This window comes from Oncorhynchus tshawytscha, linkage group LG12 (assembly GCF_018296145.1).
Source record: "Oncorhynchus tshawytscha isolate Ot180627B linkage group LG12, Otsh_v2.0, whole genome shotgun sequence".
Taxonomy (NCBI): domain Eukaryota; kingdom Metazoa; phylum Chordata; class Actinopteri; order Salmoniformes; family Salmonidae; genus Oncorhynchus; species Oncorhynchus tshawytscha.
This window is the reverse complement of record NC_056440.1, coordinates 58,913,272-58,930,986: the sequence shown is the minus strand read 5'-3', so window position 1 is coordinate 58,930,986 and position 17,715 is coordinate 58,913,272. Positions and strand designations below refer to the sequence as shown.

The following is a 17,715-nucleotide window of genomic DNA, read 5'->3' as shown; positions in this document are numbered from 1 at the left end:
TCAGGGTTAGGCATAGCACTGTGGTTAAGGTTATGGTTGAGGTTATGATTAGGTTTAAAAAAACAGATTTTAAGAAGATACATTTTGGAAGTGGGTGGGGTTAATACTTTGTAGCTGTAATAACTAGTGACGACCAAGCTTCCCTTTCCACAGATTGCCCGCATTGGCTGAGCCGAAAACAAAGTGTGGGAATACGTCTCCCATTGGCTAAATTACAGTTTGCAATAGTGGTAACGCAAATATTTAGACAGCGGAGATCCAATTAATACAATGTGATGTATGTAAATATATTGTGAGTAGATCATTTGATGCTCAATTCTCTTTGTAAAAAAAAAAAGTGTGTATTCTGTTGTTCTTTTCAGCAACAAGTACGCAAACAGACGTCGTATCGTCATAGCCAATAGAATGTCGAAAGATGGCTGGTGGGCGTGATGGCGTCGGACATTTTGGCCGCGAGGGTCTGGCAAGTTTTTGTGTCTGACTACTCGACTGGAGGTCTTTGTTTTTTATTCTCTCGTTGGCAGTCACGAACATTTGTTATTTACTGGAAATGGAAAAAGAACTGTTTACTAATCTTGCATCTAAAATGGGTATAACCTCTGCAAGAATTCTAAGGTGAGTCTGTAAAACGATCATATTAGCTAGTTAGTGTACTTGAAACGGGACCATAGTTCAAAGCTAACGTTAGCTAGCTAACCTGCTTGCCAACAGCTGTTATTATTTGGTTTCTTGATGTTTCCTAAACTCTGTTTGCGTCTATATTACAGCCAAGCAGAGGAGTACATGCGGTTATCCCTGGTTAGATGCACAGGACTCAAAAATACTACGGGTACAAGCAAAGCAATAATTTGTCTTGAGCTGGCAGCAAAATCAATGAACTTACCCCTGGACAAAGTACGTTTTTTGTTTTTTTACATTTAGCTTTGTGATGACAAGGCACCTCGCCTCTTAATCAAATAACTAAATACCCTGGTATTGCTCCGCTAACGTGCCCTATGAAAACTGTCTTTGTGCTATGTTTCTTCAGGAATATACCGTCAAATTATCCGGGTTGAAAAATAAGCAGTATCAAAGCACTCTGAAGGCCATAGAATGCATGCTTGGCCTTGATTCTCACCTGGGACTCCGAGACTTTGCTGTTCAGTTTGGGTGCATGGATGCAGTCAAAGTAGCAACCAAAATACTAGAACGGTGAGGACTTGAAGAGTAGCCTACATCTGGCCAACACAACTATTTTATAAATCTTTTGGAAGCTACTATATTAAGCAAGTCTTCTTTCCTGAGCAAGACAGTCCCAAATATCGTATAAGTTTATCAATGTAAATATGTTCATTTATTAAGATTAACCCATGTTTGTGTTCCAGGTATGAAGCAAGCCTTCCTGCTGCTCAGCAGAAAGATGTGGACCTGTCAAAACCACTCTTCACTACAGCTGCTTTGAACGCTGCATGCAAGTGAGTGTTACGGTGTTCTGTTTCTCCATAAACCATTCGACCTGATGATTAATAAAATCTAATCACTATCCCCATATCCCCACATCTCTCCAGATGCTTGAAGATCAAAGTGGACAGGAAGCTGGTCGCATCATCTGGTGCTAAAAAGGGAATCTTTGACAGGCTGTGCACACAGCTCCAGAAACTGGGACAGGACATCTGCAGTAAGTCTGCTGTCAAATGATAAAGGGGTTTGACTAACATATGGTGGGAAAGCCCAGGAAGGGCCTTTGGATTTAAAAACGTACTTCTGAGCCATAATGTTCTGTTAGCTAACGATACCTTTTTCTTGCGACATACGCTTCAGAAAGCTGGTGTATGAATTATTGTGGCCTTTTTCATAGTCACCATTTGTACTTTTGCCATTTGTACAACATGCCTATTACAAGCAATCTCTGAATGTTGTGGCTGAAATCAGTGCTGGCAGTAGGTAGAGTGAGTTCAGGTATGGTCCTCTCTCAGGTATGATCTTTAAGTATCTCTTGATTTTTTTACTATTTTTTTTCTTATTAGAAGAAGCCACTCCACTGAAGAATCCAGTTAAAATGTCACAAAAAAGACAGAACACACTCATGGAAAGTATTGAACAAAAGGAGGAAGGTAAATGTAACCAAATAACAACCATGCCAAATTCCTGATTATGTCCTTAGAAGTTTGGAACTCTTCATCTTTGCTGTTGTGCAGAATTAAAACAGTGTTGGAGAGAATATTTTCTGCAGTCTATCAAGGCCTTTTCCTCCTCTATTTCAGAGGAAGATCTGCCAATGTCTCAAAAGCAGCTGAAAGTGGACTCTGAGAAGAGTGCAACAGAGGATTACGAAGAGTGGAAGCGAAGAATCTTGGAAAATGCCCTTAAAGCCAAACAAGCCAATGCATGAAAGTTCATTTGAAATTCATTGCTGTTTATATATTAAGAAAGAGTGTCGTGGCTGAGCTGATTGAGGGGAAAGGTTCTCACAAGCTTGGGCATGTGTTCAGTGAAAATGCTGTATGCAGTGCTGAGTAGTGAGGCTGGAGCTCTCGTTTTCTTTGAATGTGAACGCTAATGAGCAGGTACAAGTCTGCTAAGGAAGCACACAGCAGCTCCATATCTGATTTATTTCAGTTTTTGGAGAAGGTTAACTGAAAGAGGTGTTTTTTTTATTAGTGTTTATTTTTTATTTGATCATTGTTTGTTTCAACCATGGTTATTTTATGCTATAAGCAAGCATGATACGTTTCTATTCAAACAGTACATTGACTTGTCTGCCCCTCAGTGGTCATGTGTGAGATGTACTCATAAGAGAATTCTGCTGGTCTATGTGTTGGATTTGTATAGTTTTAAGATGAACATTCTGTGGTGTTTTAAAACGGCTAACTACAATTTCCCTCATTTTGTAAAATCACAATTTATGGTGGATTATAGACTGTTTTAACAGTTGGCAGCTGGCATTATCAACTGTTTTTTATTTAGACCACGTTGAGTACCACAGTATGAGTCGAATGGTTCGAATTGTTTTTAATGTTTCCATCTGGGATTTTAGAAATACTTAATATGAGTTCTGTGTTTCGTGTAGGCTAACCCCGGCGTGACGTTTTGATAACTGCACAAATCTCTCTCGGACAAGGTAATGTATCAATACTTAGCATTGTGAAAATTGAGGCGAATGTATTGATTAAAACTCGCCTTGTCTGAGAGAATAACACAGCTATCAAAACGGCACGCGAAGGTAAACCTACACCGAACACAAAATGAATTAGAATTTGTCAAATGAATGGCGGGAAAAACCATTGTAACCATTTTTGTGTTTATGGGTGTTATGATGCTTCTGTGTTGGGACTATTGACAATAGTAGAAGTCGGTGTCCTTTTGTGGCTTCACTTATTTTAATAAATTGACATTTAGTCATATTGAGTTATTCTTGCTGATTTCAAGTGGAGGTGGGGACACTGTCACAAAATAATGCTTTATGGGAACACCGTACAGTCAGGTTGTGTAGCATGCAAACAAGTGGCCTATTCAAAGCCTTCATAGAAGGAAAGACAAGACAAGGCCATCTGTGTGATTGTGAAGATTCACTTACCATATTCAAATAACCCCAAAAAAAAGAAAGCCTTGCAAATAATTTGTGATGTCAACTTGATGTACATTCAGTAAAGCAGTTCAAACATATGTCAGTAAGATTTGTCATTAAATAAACAATTACACCTAAGTAAGTAGTAGGCAACCTGCTTAAAGCGCACTGTGAGCCCCAGATAATTTAGTAACCACTAACATCACCCACAGGAAGACTGCACAAAGTTGTGCACTGTACTGTATAAAAAGTGAGTAGAATACTACAGTACATTTCAATAAATGTCCATTGCAATTTGCATACCAATGCCAGACACTATTGCAGATCACATCCTGTTCTGTTGCCTCAGTCCAACTAGCATAAATGGCAGGAATGCCTGCCATGGAGGTGCAGCACGTCAGCAATACACGCGAGGCACAACTACTCAGTCTTTGACAGCAGTCTTCTCCCTGCTATACAGTGTTTATAGGATGATGCTGGCGAAACCTCTTCAGCCTGTTGGCTGCAGCAACCACATAGAAGTGTTTCTGCAAGGAAATAGAATCATTGAATATAGATCACTTTCTTATATTTTATTCTGACAATTCACTGACACAGATTCAATGTGACCTATGATGAGATTGCATGGGAACATTCGTAAATGGCTTCAGTCCTCACCTTCCACTGTTTATGAGCGGCCAGGTAGCGCTGGAGCTTGACTTGGGACTTGAGCCGAACCTGGTGCAATTTGGCTTTATCCTCCAGATTGTTCAGCCAGGCATGCTTCATGCAGCCAGTTGCACTGAGTCGACTGCTACAATACAGACCCAGGATAGGGGTATCAATACACACAGGTCTACAGCCCAAATGGACATTCAATCAAGAGACTTGGTTGACTATAGTTTTACACGATGTGGTACAACTCCCAAAACTTGACAACTTCCAAAAACGTATTTCCTCTTTCTGTTTCTAAACTGAGTTTTCAATGTCTCTGCCATTATGGGGTGAAAACATTCTCCGTAACCCATGCCTCATCTAATGTTGTTAGCCTATTATGAAATAGCTGCTGCTAACAGCAGAGATGCACCCATTCCCTGGAAAGAAAAGTAGCCTACAGAGAGAGGCTAATGATGAGCCCACTATGATCCTTTTCACCATGGCTGATAGTGGGTGTGGGGGTGAATAACACACAACTAAGTACCCCGATTAGGATTGACCAGATCATTAATGGTGACACAGCACAGAAAGAACAACAAGGTGCCTGTTGCCATCTGCAATACGGGCTGCCGTTGTTTCCTGCCAGCTGACCACTCAGTGAACAGTCCAGTGTGGGAGCACACACAACTCACTCAGGCCCTGGCAGTGTAGTTTGCATTTAATGGGACTCAAATGTGCTACTTTCTATTGACCTTCTATATCCTGTTTACTCAACTCGTTTGGATTTCATGGCACATATTCAAATAACCCATTTAGACAAATGGCCAAATGAACCATCAACAGTCTGATTGTGATTAAGTGGCAATGAGGTGTATTCAGTTGGAATATTCCGGCCTTAGGCAAACAATAGGCCCTTTCATTTGATTAAATGAGATGGTGCTCTGGCCATGATTGAGTGGGAAGGACAAAGAGGGAGAAACAATATAGATGAATAGGCAATCAATTGTAAGGAAGATATGAAATACCATTTAGTTGGAATCAGCAGTCTGGTAACAAAGTCCTTAGCTTCCTCTGTGACATTCTCAAATGCCTCTGAATCAAAATCCCAGTTGGCGTGAAGGATGTTGTTCATAGTCTCTGCATCGTTGTCCCCCAGGAATGGAGACAGTCCACTCAGACTAATAAAACAGGGAGATATTCTGGGTTAGTCACATTTTCATACAGTCCTTCTATACACTGACTCATTAGAAAGACAAAGCAGTCATCAACGTCATGATGCTACAGAGAGCTCTGCCTCAGTGCCCTGTTGCATGGAATGAAAAGTACGGGCCAGGTATGTAAATATGAAGTTTGAGAATATGAATCTTAGACCCATAACACACTTCAACACAAAAGACTGTGGGCAATGGTTACGAAGGAGCAGAAGTGTGCCACGTTCCAGAGAAATTGAAACAAAACACACTCACATGCTGATGCTTACTCAAAATAGAATAGAATAATTCAATTAGCACCATGGAGCCCTGGGTAGTGCTAGGAATTCAGGCAAGCTGGTGGGCATAGAGTGTGACAGCCACACATTCTTATTTTGGGCGAACCCTCCTAAATCTCCTTGGACAGCTGTCAGTTTATTATCATTAATTGAATCTGCCCGAGTCCTGCGAAAAAACAGACGGCCATTGGGATGCACACAGTTCATTCAGGGCCATAGTTGAGGCTGACAGGCAACGTTGCGAGGGGGCAGCAGTGGGTATGAATTTAGTCATAGCTGAACAGTGTGCTAGTGTGGGTGACAAGAGACAAATGTGCATTTATAGATGACCCTTTACAACAGATCAGACCCTCATGTTACACACTGTGTCCACTATGTTACAGGGTATGACTGATGCTGCTGCCTTGCAGAGGTGTGTGGTGAGTATATTTGTCAAGCGGAGGTGGTTCTCTCTCTGTGTGTGTGTGTGTGTGTGTGTGTGTGTGTGTGTGTGTGTGTGTGTGTGTGTGTGTGTGTGTGTGTGTGTGTGTGTGTGTGTGTGTGTGTGTGTGTGTGTGTGTGTGTGTGTGTGTGTGTGTGTGTGTGTGTGTGTGTGTGTGTGTGTGTGTGAGAGAGAGAGAGAGAGAGAGAGAGAGACTCACAGCATATAAGTAATGACTCCCACACTCCACATGTCCGTTGGGAATGAGACAAAGTCGTAGTTGACCACCTCAGGAGCCAGAAATTCTGGGGTGCCAAAATTGACCTTTAGTTTCTCTCTGGGTCTGTACCTGAGGGGAGACAAGCACATTTGAACTATGGGAACATAAAGATCCCACGTCTTACAACAGAGCTTCATGGGTGGAGACTCAGAGTTACAGAGATGGCCAACTTTTTACCAAGCTGTCTACTGGGTGACTGTTACCATGACTACCTCATTGGCTACTCAATTGAGAATGATGGGGAAAGGGGGATGTCAATAGATGAGATTTGTAGATTAAAACAGTTATGGTCACTGAATGGAGAAAATACTGAGAAACGTACTTTCTGGCCAGACCAAAGTCTATTATCTTGATCTGGTTCCCTGTGGAGTTGACACAAAGAATGTTCTCTGGCTGAGAGGAAACAAGGAGAGCATGTAAGAATCCTCACACCAGGGTGATACGTAATATCATTCAAATCCATGTCAAACTAACAAGTCTTGCAATATATTCTATGTATAGGTTACGCTTTTTACCTTGAGGTCTAAATGAAGAATATATTGCTGATGGAGGTACTGTACCCCCTCACAGATTTGTCTCATAAACACGATGGCATCCAGCTCTGTCAGCAGGTAGTTCTCGTCAACAATCCGGTCAAACAACTCGCCACCGTCCACACTGCAAAGACAGGGAGCTGGTCAGTGCCGGAAAAGTGATATTGTGCTACTGTGTAAGAAGCAAAGAAGAGCTGAGGAAATTAAGTGGCATAGGAGGTTAATTCCACTAAAACATTGCTTTATAGCCTGGAACAGTGTTTGCCGTACCCACATGAAATGCAGATAGGTGTTGCTATTAGAGTTGCAATTTCTAAATACTGACTTAATGCGAATAATGACTTACTACTCCATAATAAGCGTAAGGTTTGTCCGTGACTCAAAGGCATCATAAAGCTGAATCAGATTCACATGGTTAAGTTGGTTCATCACTCCTATTTCATTCTTCACTTCCTCCTTTGTTACCCAGTGGGAGGAAGGACAGAGAGAGAGAGAGAGAGAGAGAGAGAGAATAAGGAAATAAGAGAAGAGAGAGCAGGAAGTCACTCAACCTCAGCAAAAAGGAAAATCACAATCTATCACATTTCATGATTCTAGAGAAAAAATAATCAAACCACTCTGGAGGGTGCTTATACCCATACCAATTATACGTATATGACACTATACCTTAAACATATTCATTGAACAATGTATTATGCAGACCTGGGTTCAAATCAATGATGTATACAAACCCTGGATTGCTGATGATATTTATTGGCCAGTGAGAGGCTTTGAAGCCACCGGTCGGCCATATTGGCACTACCCAGTAGGAGCAGTCCTCCATACGAATTAATGGATTTCTACAGTATTTCAATTAAATGTTCAAGGTCAAAATTACATGTATTTAAGTATTTTTGCTGTTGTAGTGGGGACAGTAACATTAGTAATATAAAAAATATATACTATGATTTAAAGGTATACATTAAGGTGTCTGTAATAGAATAAATGTTGCAAAAACAAATGTAGACATTAGTAAATGCATTTCTATAGCTTTCCAAAATATGAAGCCACCAGGCATGGCTTCAACACAGCCCCCCCCCCCCATCAGTCATCTAATAATGTGGCCCCAATAAACTACTTATATTGAAATTATTTTAAAGTATTTTCAAATACTTCTTTCCAAATACATTATTTCAAATACATAACCGACTGGGCTAAATGCATGGGAGTATATTTGAGTCAGTGTATTTGACTATTTTCAAATACATGCAAATGTATTTCCAAACACATTCCAATATTAAAATACTTATCTTTTACAATAACAATTTGTAAAAAACAAGTATTTTAATTTGGAAGTAATTGAAATATCCTAAAAAGATATTATGTTATATTATATTATTCCAGTAAGAAACAAATTAAAAGTGGATGTTTCTGATATTTAGGAGTACAAAAGAGCCATTTGCCATTCTGACCAAACAGAAATGTATTACCTCTAAACAAAATGCGTACATCACATATTGGACATGAGAAACATCGTACTTTGCTCAGAGGATGATTGATTAAGAAATGCATTATTAATCACAAATTCAATATCAGCTTTCTGTACCAGCTTTCTGTTGTACTCATTCAATGGGTCAATAAAGCCAAGGTCAGAAGAGAAGCCAAAGTTGCATCGTTAAAAAAAGTGCTTATAAAGAGAGTGTGGTGATTAGCAGGTGTAATAGGAGGTGAAGGATGTGAAATGAATCCTGACGGGAGCCATGATGGATTTTGCTGTGTGCGTTCTCAGCGAGTGTGTGTCTGTGAGTATCAAAGAGAAATGGAAAGAGTATGAATAGAAAATGTAAATATTTGTAAAAATATGCAGAAATCAATCTGCCATTTCCTGGAAATATCTTTTCAATAACCCAAAATATTGTTTTTTCAGCTGTTTGATGCTGGTGTACAGATCCGAAATTAAAAGACTCAAAAATGAAACTTACCAATGGGAAGCATAGAAATAGTGCACATAGAACAGATCTACCGCTTCTTATGCCGGGTGTACACTACACGACTTTCAAAATCCAAACATCGCTGAACCTCTCACATTAAACAACCGTCTTTCCTGTGGTGATTTGTCTTGCTTGCCGATCTGGCACAGACGGGGTGTCACACACTACAAGATTCTTCACTTGGTCATGAGGATTCTCCACACCACCACGCTGTCTTGTGAAAACAATGACGTGATGATGTGATTAGATTGTTAATGCAGCTAGAACGAGCTGTGAGACAGTCAGACATTCACGCTTGCCATACAGAGTTGAAATTTGTAGCCAACATTCTGAATTCAAGAACATTGCTTCTGAACTTCATAGCTAAACTTCTGAACTTTTAACATTGCTTCTGAACTTCATAACGATTTGACACTTATGCTTTGGTCAAAGGCATGTACAAATGCATATCACCCTGCATCCCACTGCTGGCTTGCCTCTGAAGCTAAGCTGGGTTGGTCATGTTCGGTCCCTGGACGGGATATCAGATGCTACTGGAAGTGGTGTTGGAGGGCCTTTAGGAGGCACTCTTTCCTCTGGTCTACAAAAATATCCCAGGGTAGTGATTGGGGACATTGCCCTGTATAGGGTGCCCTCTTTCGGATGGGACATTAAATGGGTGTCCTGACTCTCTGTGGTCACTAAAGATCCCATGGCACTTACCGTAAGAATAGGGGAGTTAACACCGGTGTCCTGGCTAAATTCCCAATCTGGCCCTCATACCATCATGGCCACCTAATCATCGCCAGCCTCCAATTGGCTCATTCATCCCCCTTCCTCTCCCCTGTAACCATTCCCTGTGTTGTTGCTGTAAATGAGACTGTGTTCTCAGTCAATTTACCTGGTAAAATAAATAAAATACTAGTGGTAGGCATGGCTCCTGCTGGAGAGTCTACACATCCTGGGTGATGCGGAACAACGTCTTCATCTCACTGGCTTCTTCTCTGGCGAGCTCTCATTGACCTATTACTGACCACCGTTCTCAAAAGTTGTCGTTGCACATCTCACACTACAAGAGCGTTGCAGATTTTGTGCCGATAAAATCAAACGCGTTTGAAAATATCGGGACGTCTGGGACTGATCAAAGATGAGATCGGTAGCCCTCAGATTGTTCCTCTGACACACTCTGTGTAGGCAACGACATGGGGATTTTGTCTCTGATCTCAAAAGCTTGTCTGGGATAGCTAAATCAGGGCCAAAATCGTGTAGTGTACACAAATTTGGTCAGGTCACCCAAATAGTTAGATTTTGCAGCTTTAACTTTGTTGCGTAGTAATTTTTTATTTTGAGATAGAGAGAGCTAGTGTGTGTGTGTGTGTGTGTGTGTGTGTGTGTGTGTGTGTGTGTGTGTGTGTGTGTGTGTGTGTGTGTGTGTGTGTGTGTGTGTGTGTGTGTGTGTGTGTGTGTGTGTGTGTGTGTGTGTGTGTGTGTGTATGTGTGTATGCGTGCGCGTGCGCGTTTGTACGTGTGAGTATCTCTTTAAGCTGTGGCTAGAGAATTGCTCACATAGAACCTCATAAATAAACTTGACAGGAACATAGAGAGAGGTCAGGGTGGGTGGTGAAAGGTTGGGAGTCAGAGAGAGGAGGGGTACAAAGACCACAGGTCTGTTGTTGTATATCCACTTACTCTCTCCCTCATTCCCTTTACTTTGATCAACTTCGCTGCGAGGATTAGGCCCGACGACAGTTCTGCACACTTATGGACCTGCCCAAAACGTCCCCTGTGGAAACAAGGACACATATGAGTGCACAGATACTTTACATGCATGCTAAAGAGACAGGTGAGAACACAAATATTTGTTCATAGACATTGATGAACACACAGACACCCTAGCCGCGCAAGCACAGAGTCTCAACGCGGTATTCTCAGAATCCGAGCTTCAGGTTATGCAGAACCTTTAAAATGCTAGAACTCAAGGCTACAGACACCCTGACAAAAGGCACCAAAGGGCACAGACCCACAAGCAGTCAACCTTGAGGGGGTATCCTTTGCGTTGACCTCTGTCAGGGCTTTGCTGACATACTCCAAGGACCTGTTTTACTCCTCTGGTTTCATTGGAAGTACATCATCATCTGCCACACATGGAGACTTTACTAAGCCAACTTCTTGATGTAGCGAGAGAGCGCCTCCACTCGACATGGACCACGGAGATTTAAAAAAGCCTCTATGCAAATGGGAACTCAACACCTGCCCAAAATAAACCCTGTCCATGACAAGCATAAAAGAAGCCAGTGCTTATTTGCAGACTCTGTTGGGGATTAGCCATGTCTGCGTTGCCAGTTGTTCAGCTCTGCGGCTACGTACTATCTCTCCCTGCTTTGCCCGTCGCCTGCTATCATGCTATACTGCTCAGTCTGTCAGTCTGCTAACCCTGTTTATCTGCTAACGCTGCGCCTGGTTACCGCTGCTGCAGCAAATGGCTCCTGGTGTGTTTTCTACGTCGCTATTGTCAGCCAACATCATTGGGTAGACCTGACAGTGTGTTTATAACAGTAAAATAACAGTTGGCAACCCTCACTTTCAGTAAGTATGTTGTGGTTTGGGGGGGGTTAACAATAATGGGAATAATATATGCGACACCACAGTCTTATGTGTACGGTAAACACATTCTCGTTGCCCTTAAGAATTAGGACTCACCCTCCGAGAACCTCGTTAGGCTTTACAGCGTAATAAGAGCCCATCGGGACTTGCTTGGCACTCACAATGCGGTGCTCAAAGGGGGCGGGCAAGGGTGGGCAGTCATCTGGAAGAGAAGAGCACCGGAGCATGATTTATTATATGCTTGGTGGTATGGGTAATGATCTGTGGACCTATTGGAGGACTGACAGACCATGAGGAGCAAAATTCATACTGCATTTCACCCAGTAACATACCGTTGTGCAGTCCATATTGTGCTGAAATTGACATTGATATTGCCCTTCTCACCTATGACCAATTGTTGTGCATCCAGGGCAGCCCCCTGTGCAGTTGCTGTAGGGTTTTTAACAACTAAGGGGGGAGTTGGCTGAGGGATAACTGGTTCCGCCGAATCTTTCACTGTCTCAGACTTTGGTTGAGGTGGAACAGGTTTTCGCTGCTCTGTGGCCGACACAGGCTCAGGCTGGACCTGAGGGACCATCGTTACTGACTCTGGTTCCGGTTTGGTGACCACATCCAGTGGGCTTGTTAGCGCACTGCTGTATGGGGTTGGTGGTGTTACAATGATAACTGGCTCCTGAGGACTGACCGAAGCCTTTGTAAAGTCATCTTCAGGGAAAGTGTCCTCCTTGGAAGGAAGAGGGAGACTTTCAGCGGCTTCCCCCGGGGGTTGCCCCGAGAGTTGCTCCGGCGGTTGCTCCTCAGTGGTGGAGGTAGGTGGCTGAGATGCAGTGGGTTCTGGATCTTGTGGAACCTCTGTCTCCTTGACTTTGACGTACTGACCGTCTAACTCACTGCCCACCGAAATCAAGGTCACATCAGGAGTCCTAGCAACACAGTAACATTACAAAACAGTTAATGTTTGAACAATGCACAGACCTACACTTTTTCTTCATTAATGAAACAGAATATACATGTAACTAATGAAAACAAGGTGACGGCAATATATTAGATTACATTTTAGATTGTGTTTATTAGTCACATATACAGGGATGCAGATGTAATTGCAGGGTACAGTGAAAATATTATGCTCTGGGTTCCACTACTGCAGGTCAAAATATGGATAGTAACAATAAAAGTTATAGGCTATGAGTAGAGATAGATGCTGATTCTCATGTTAAGTACCCCCCATTCTTGAAATACCACTTAGTAGGCATGTAAAAATTGGCAACAGAAGAACCCTTTGATGTTCTGTATTCCCTTCAGCATATACCTCATGTTGCTCACCCTACTCACCCTACTAGTGAGAGCCCTGCCACTTGAAAACCTTTCACTAGAGACATGAAAAGGCAGCAGTGGGGTTTAGCTTGAGGATCATTTATCATATCCCCCGTGCGTTCACATTTCTAGCTGAAAGTGTAGATCAGTGAGTGCAAGTTCTTTGTTATCTCTTCGATGACAATTGACGTCAACTCAACAGCTCCACCTGTCACACTTTTCATAACCCTGTTGGGAGTAATGGTGCTGCTATTTGTTGACAAAAAAAGCACTTAAATAAAAAGAGAGATTGCCCTTTGGAATTCTGGTATTTTCTTTTGGTTATGAATCAGTGACAGCCTACCTCCTCAGCTCAGAAAGCACTTCGATGGTGACCTCCACCTGAGCTACGACCACATCAGAGGCGAAGGTCTGGACTCTGGTGGGCTCTCTGCTCTTTAAGGTGACCTCTTTGGGCTTGCGAGAGCTTTTACTATTGGTAAATGGGAATAAGGCCTCGTCGACTGCAGGGCCCTCTGTGAGAGCTTCTGATAACCTGCAGGGATCATGCTCAGGAGCATTTGGGACTTCCACTTCATGGTCTGTGGCCTTCGCTTCCTTTACAGGGAGTTCTACCACCGGCTTGTAACCTGTGGGGAGAACAGCAACAGACGTACGAGAAGGAGTTAGCTCAAGTAATCACTAATTTGCTTTTAAATTAACAGGTGTGCCTTGTTTGTTAAAGACCAAGTCCATATTATGGCAAGAACAGCTCAAATAAGCAAAGAGAAATGACAGTCCATCATGACTATTAGACATGAAGGTCAGTAAATCCGGAAAATTTCAAGAACTTCAAGTGCAGTCGCAAAACCCATCAAGCGCTATGATGAAACTGGCTCTCATGAGGACCGCCACAGGAATGGAAGACCCAGAGTTACCTCTGCTGTTAAACAAATCAAAATATATGTTAGATTTTAGATTCATCAAAGTAGCCACACTTTGCCTTGACGTCAGCTTTTCACACTATTGGCATTCTCTCAACCAGCTTCATGAGGAATGCTTTTCTAACCGTCTTGAAGTAGTTCTCACATATGCTGAGCACTTGTTGGCTGTTTTTCTTCACTCTGCGGTCCAACTCATCCCAAACCATCTCAATTTGGTTGAGGTCGGGTGATTGTGGAGGCCAGGTCATCTGATGCCGCACTCCATCACTCTCCTTTATCGTCAAATAGCCCTTACACAGCCTGGAGATGTGTTTTGGGTCATTGTCCTATTGAAAAACAAATGATAGTCCCACTAAGCGCAAACCAGATGGGATGGCGTATTGCTGCAGATTTATTCTAAATAAATCACGGAAAGTGTCACCAGCAAAGCACCCACACACAATCACACCTCCTCCTCCATGCTTCACGGTGGGAACCACACATGCAGATATCATCCGTTCAGCTACTCTGCGTCTCACAAAAACACGTCAGTTGGAATCAAAAATCTCAAATTTGAACTCATGAGACCAAAGGACAGATATCCACCGGTCTAATGTCTATTGCTCATGTTTTTTGGCCCAAGCCAATTGGTGTCCTTTAGTAGTGGTTTCTTTGCAGAAATTGAACCATGAAGGCCTGATTCATGCAGTCTCCTCTGAACAGTTGATGTTGAGATGTGTCTGTTACTTGAATTCTGTGAAGCATGTTTTTGGGCCGCAATCTGAGGTGCAGTTAATTGCCGATTTCTGAGGCTGGTGACTCTAATGAACTTATCCTCTGCAGCAGAGGTAACTCTGGGTCTTCCTTTCCTGTGGCGGTCCTCATGAGAGCCAGTTTCATCATAGCGCTTGATGATTTTTGCGACTGCACTTGAAGTTCTTGAAATTTTCCGGATTTACTGACCTTCATGTATAATAGTAATGATGGACTGTCATTTCTCTTTGCTTATTTGAGCTATTCTTGCCATAATATGGACTTGGTCTTTAACAAACAAGGCACATCTGTTCATTTAAATGCATTCCAAATGCAAGCTGGTTGAGAGAATGCAAGAGTGTGAAAAGCTGTCATCAAGGCAAAGGGTGACTACTTTGAAGAATCTCAAATATAAAATATAATTTGATTAGTTTAACACTTTTTATGGTTACTACATGATTCCATATGTGTTATGTCATAGTTTTGATGTCTTCACTATTATTCTACAATGTAGAAAATAGTAAAAATAAAGAAAAACCCTAAACTTTTGACTGGTACTGTATAAATAATATTTGATTGATTAATTGATTGATTGATTGATTGATTGAAAAACAACTGAATTTTTAAAAATCAATGCCAACTGATAACACAGAGACAAGTCCAGCTTACCTGTGGCGATTTGTAAGCCCTCCTCCTGGACCTGAGTCCCCTGGTCGCAAAGAGTGACTTTAGGCTTTATGCTGCTATCTTCTGATTTAGTTTTCTGAGGGAAGAGAACATCCTTCATATATATTGTTCCTTACTACTTCCTCACAATCAGGTCTAACAATCATTCTACCACCAATGTGGTACAGTAGCTCAATTCCAGGAGTATGTATGATATCAAGTTTGAACAAGATAAACCATGTATACCAAACAGGAGAAAGAAAAAAACAAGTTAAAGGCTGAAATATCTGATCTAAATGTTTGTTCACATCCACTCATCACCACATTGCCAATACTTCAGGCATGGACTTGAGGCATGGAGAATGATTGAGGCACGGTCTTTTTAGTATTAATGATGAACTAGTGTGACATATTTGAAATGACAACACATAACTGATAACAGATGCCTACTGGGCCGACTCAGCTGGACTCTGTTAGTAGTTTACTCTAAGCCATGAGTAACTGGGAGATGCCAACAGGGGATCTGGCCTGGAAGTACACCGCAGGGTCATAGCATGGGTGGGCAACTGTGTTCGCACGGCATACCTTACTGGCTCTCATTAGAGTCCATCTGTCTGCCTAACGCGATCAGACTATTTACGAACACTGAATTAAACTACACTATCTCCACCCCCCCAAAAAAGATCTACATTTCAATCTATTAATCAAATGTATTTTATAAAGCCCTTTTTACACCAGCAGTCACAAAGTTTTTTTGTGAGCCTCAAACCCTTAAGAGCAAGCAATGCAGAGGCATTAGCACAGTGGCTAGTAGCCCTTGACTGTCAGTTCCATTTCATGGCACAAAAGAGTCCTTGGACGAAGGCGTCTTCTGTAAGGAGGATTTTTGTTCAGATCCGCGACCTTATCTTTCATATAATAATTTTCCAAAAACAGAATCAAATCAAATGTTATTTGTCACATACACATGGTTAGCAGATGTTGATGCGTGTATAGTGAAATGCTTGTGCTTCAAGTTCCGACCATGCGAGGTTAAATTGATACTCACCTTTTTTGGGTTAGGGTTCCAACACGGCCATATTAGGTTACAGTGCTTGTTTACCGAAAACAGACGGTAGACAGAGTGGACTACCTGGGCTAATTAGCTTGCTGCATCTTCGAACAGCTGTGTGTAAACGGAAGACAGACGCCACAAACGTGTTGTCACTGAAAAATAATGTTGGCTGCAACTGTGTTAATGCAGGTTAAAACAGTGTATAGTAAGTGTGTATTTTGAAGTGATGTGAAAGTAGAGGATTTATATTTCTAGAACTTTACCAAAATAGAGACTCGATTCATGTTTAGATGGAGTATTTGGCTGTTTTGGATTCCAGAGCCAATTCGCCCTTTAAACAGAGCATGGAAAAGGACAAAGGAGGAAAGTTATGCTCCTTTAGTCCAATATTGGGCTAAGTGGCTCCTCTTCTGGCTGTACCAGGTAGAGATTTAAGAGTACTTGTGTGGCCATTGAGGCCACATTGTTTTACAAGACTTATATTGGTGCTATATCTGAGTGTTTAACACCTTTTCTGTGTTCGGAGTTGGGTCATTTTAGGGGATTTGAATCTGAATTGGCTATCCCTGGCCTCAATGCATATGCATTGATTTTAAACTCACTCAATTGATCTCAAAACCCACATGGCGAAAAGTGAAAAATCCTGTTAACTCCTCCTTGATTGATTTAATTCTTACTAACCCGCATTACTAACCCGTATTTACACATGATATCAGTGATCATTGTCCCATAATATGTATTAGAGATACGAAACCGCAAAATACTAATTCTCATTGAATTAAGAAGACACATTTTAAAAAGTTTTCTCCTCGAGGATTTTTACATGACATGTTCTACTCTGATTTAGCCACCGTCTCCTAACCCTGAGTTGGCTCTAGAAAATGTATCCTCCAAATGTATTCCTCTGGCACAGTGGTTCCCAAACTTTTTATAGTCCAGTACCCCTTCAAACATTCAACCTCCAGCTGCATACCCCCTCTAGCACCAGGGTCAGCGCTCTCTCAAATGTTGTTTTTTGCCATGATTGTAAGCCTGCCACACACACACTATACAAGACATTTTTTAAACTTAAGAATGAGCATGAGTTTTTGTCACAACCCGGCTCGTGGGAAGTGACAAAGAGGACCAGGGCACAAATAAATATATATGAATCAATCATTTTGCTCTTTATTGAACTATATTACATATAAAACCTTATTTGTTCATCGAAAATTGTGAAAAACTCACCACAGGTTAATGAGAAGGGTGTGCTTGAAAGGATGCACATAACTCCGCAATGTTGGGTTGTATTGGAGTGAGTCTCAGTCTTAAATCATTTTCCACACACAGTCTGTGCCTGTATTTAGTTTTCATGCTACTTAGGGCCTAGAATCCACTCTAACATAGGTACGTGGTTGCAAAGGGCATCAGTGTCTTAACAGCGCGATTTGCCAAGGCAGGATGCTCTGAGAGCAGCCCAATCCAGAAATTTGGCAGTAGCTTCTGATTAAATTAAACTTTCACAGAACCGCTTGTTGCAATTTTGATGAGCCTCTCTTGTTTAGATATCGGTAAGTGAACTGAAGGC

The 17,715-nt window shown here is 41.8% G+C and overlaps 2 protein-coding genes across 3 annotated transcripts in view; one reads left to right on the top strand and one right to left on the bottom strand.

Moving 5' to 3' along the window:
- Positions 1–197: 197 nt before the first annotated feature.
- Positions 198–3,383, top strand: orc6 (origin recognition complex, subunit 6). Its single transcript, XM_024399022.2, has 7 exons — positions 198–615; positions 768–894; positions 1,028–1,191; positions 1,365–1,454; positions 1,548–1,657; positions 2,007–2,093; positions 2,244–3,383. Exons 1-7 carry the CDS (start codon positions 551–553, stop codon positions 2,369–2,371), a joined length of 771 nt encoding a protein of 256 aa, XP_024254790.1. The 5' UTR covers positions 198–550; the 3' UTR covers positions 2,372–3,383.
- Positions 3,384–3,425: 42 nt separating this feature from the next.
- The window catches only part of LOC112263547 (myosin light chain kinase 3-like), a 35,636-nt gene continuing 21,346 nt past the window's right edge, over positions 3,426–17,715 (bottom strand). For both annotated transcript variants that reach the window (XM_024439951.2, XM_024439950.2), the window contains exons 2-13: positions 15,098–15,191; positions 13,117–13,402; positions 11,844–12,382; positions 11,556–11,661; positions 10,545–10,638; positions 7,253–7,362; positions 6,889–7,030; positions 6,696–6,766; positions 6,314–6,442; positions 5,209–5,361; positions 4,205–4,340; positions 3,426–4,074 (exon numbers count right to left, since the gene is read on the bottom strand). In XM_024439951.2, the coding sequence (XP_024295719.1) occupies positions 4,000–4,074; positions 4,205–4,340; positions 5,209–5,361; positions 6,314–6,442; positions 6,696–6,766; positions 6,889–7,030; positions 7,253–7,362; positions 10,545–10,638; positions 11,556–11,661; positions 11,844–12,382; positions 13,117–13,402; positions 15,098–15,191 (1,935 nt within the window). In that variant the 3' untranslated portion in view covers positions 3,426–3,999. The remainder of the gene's footprint in view (positions 4,075–4,204; positions 4,341–5,208; positions 5,362–6,313; positions 6,443–6,695; positions 6,767–6,888; positions 7,031–7,252; positions 7,363–10,544; positions 10,639–11,555; positions 11,662–11,843; positions 12,383–13,116; positions 13,403–15,097; positions 15,192–17,715) is intronic.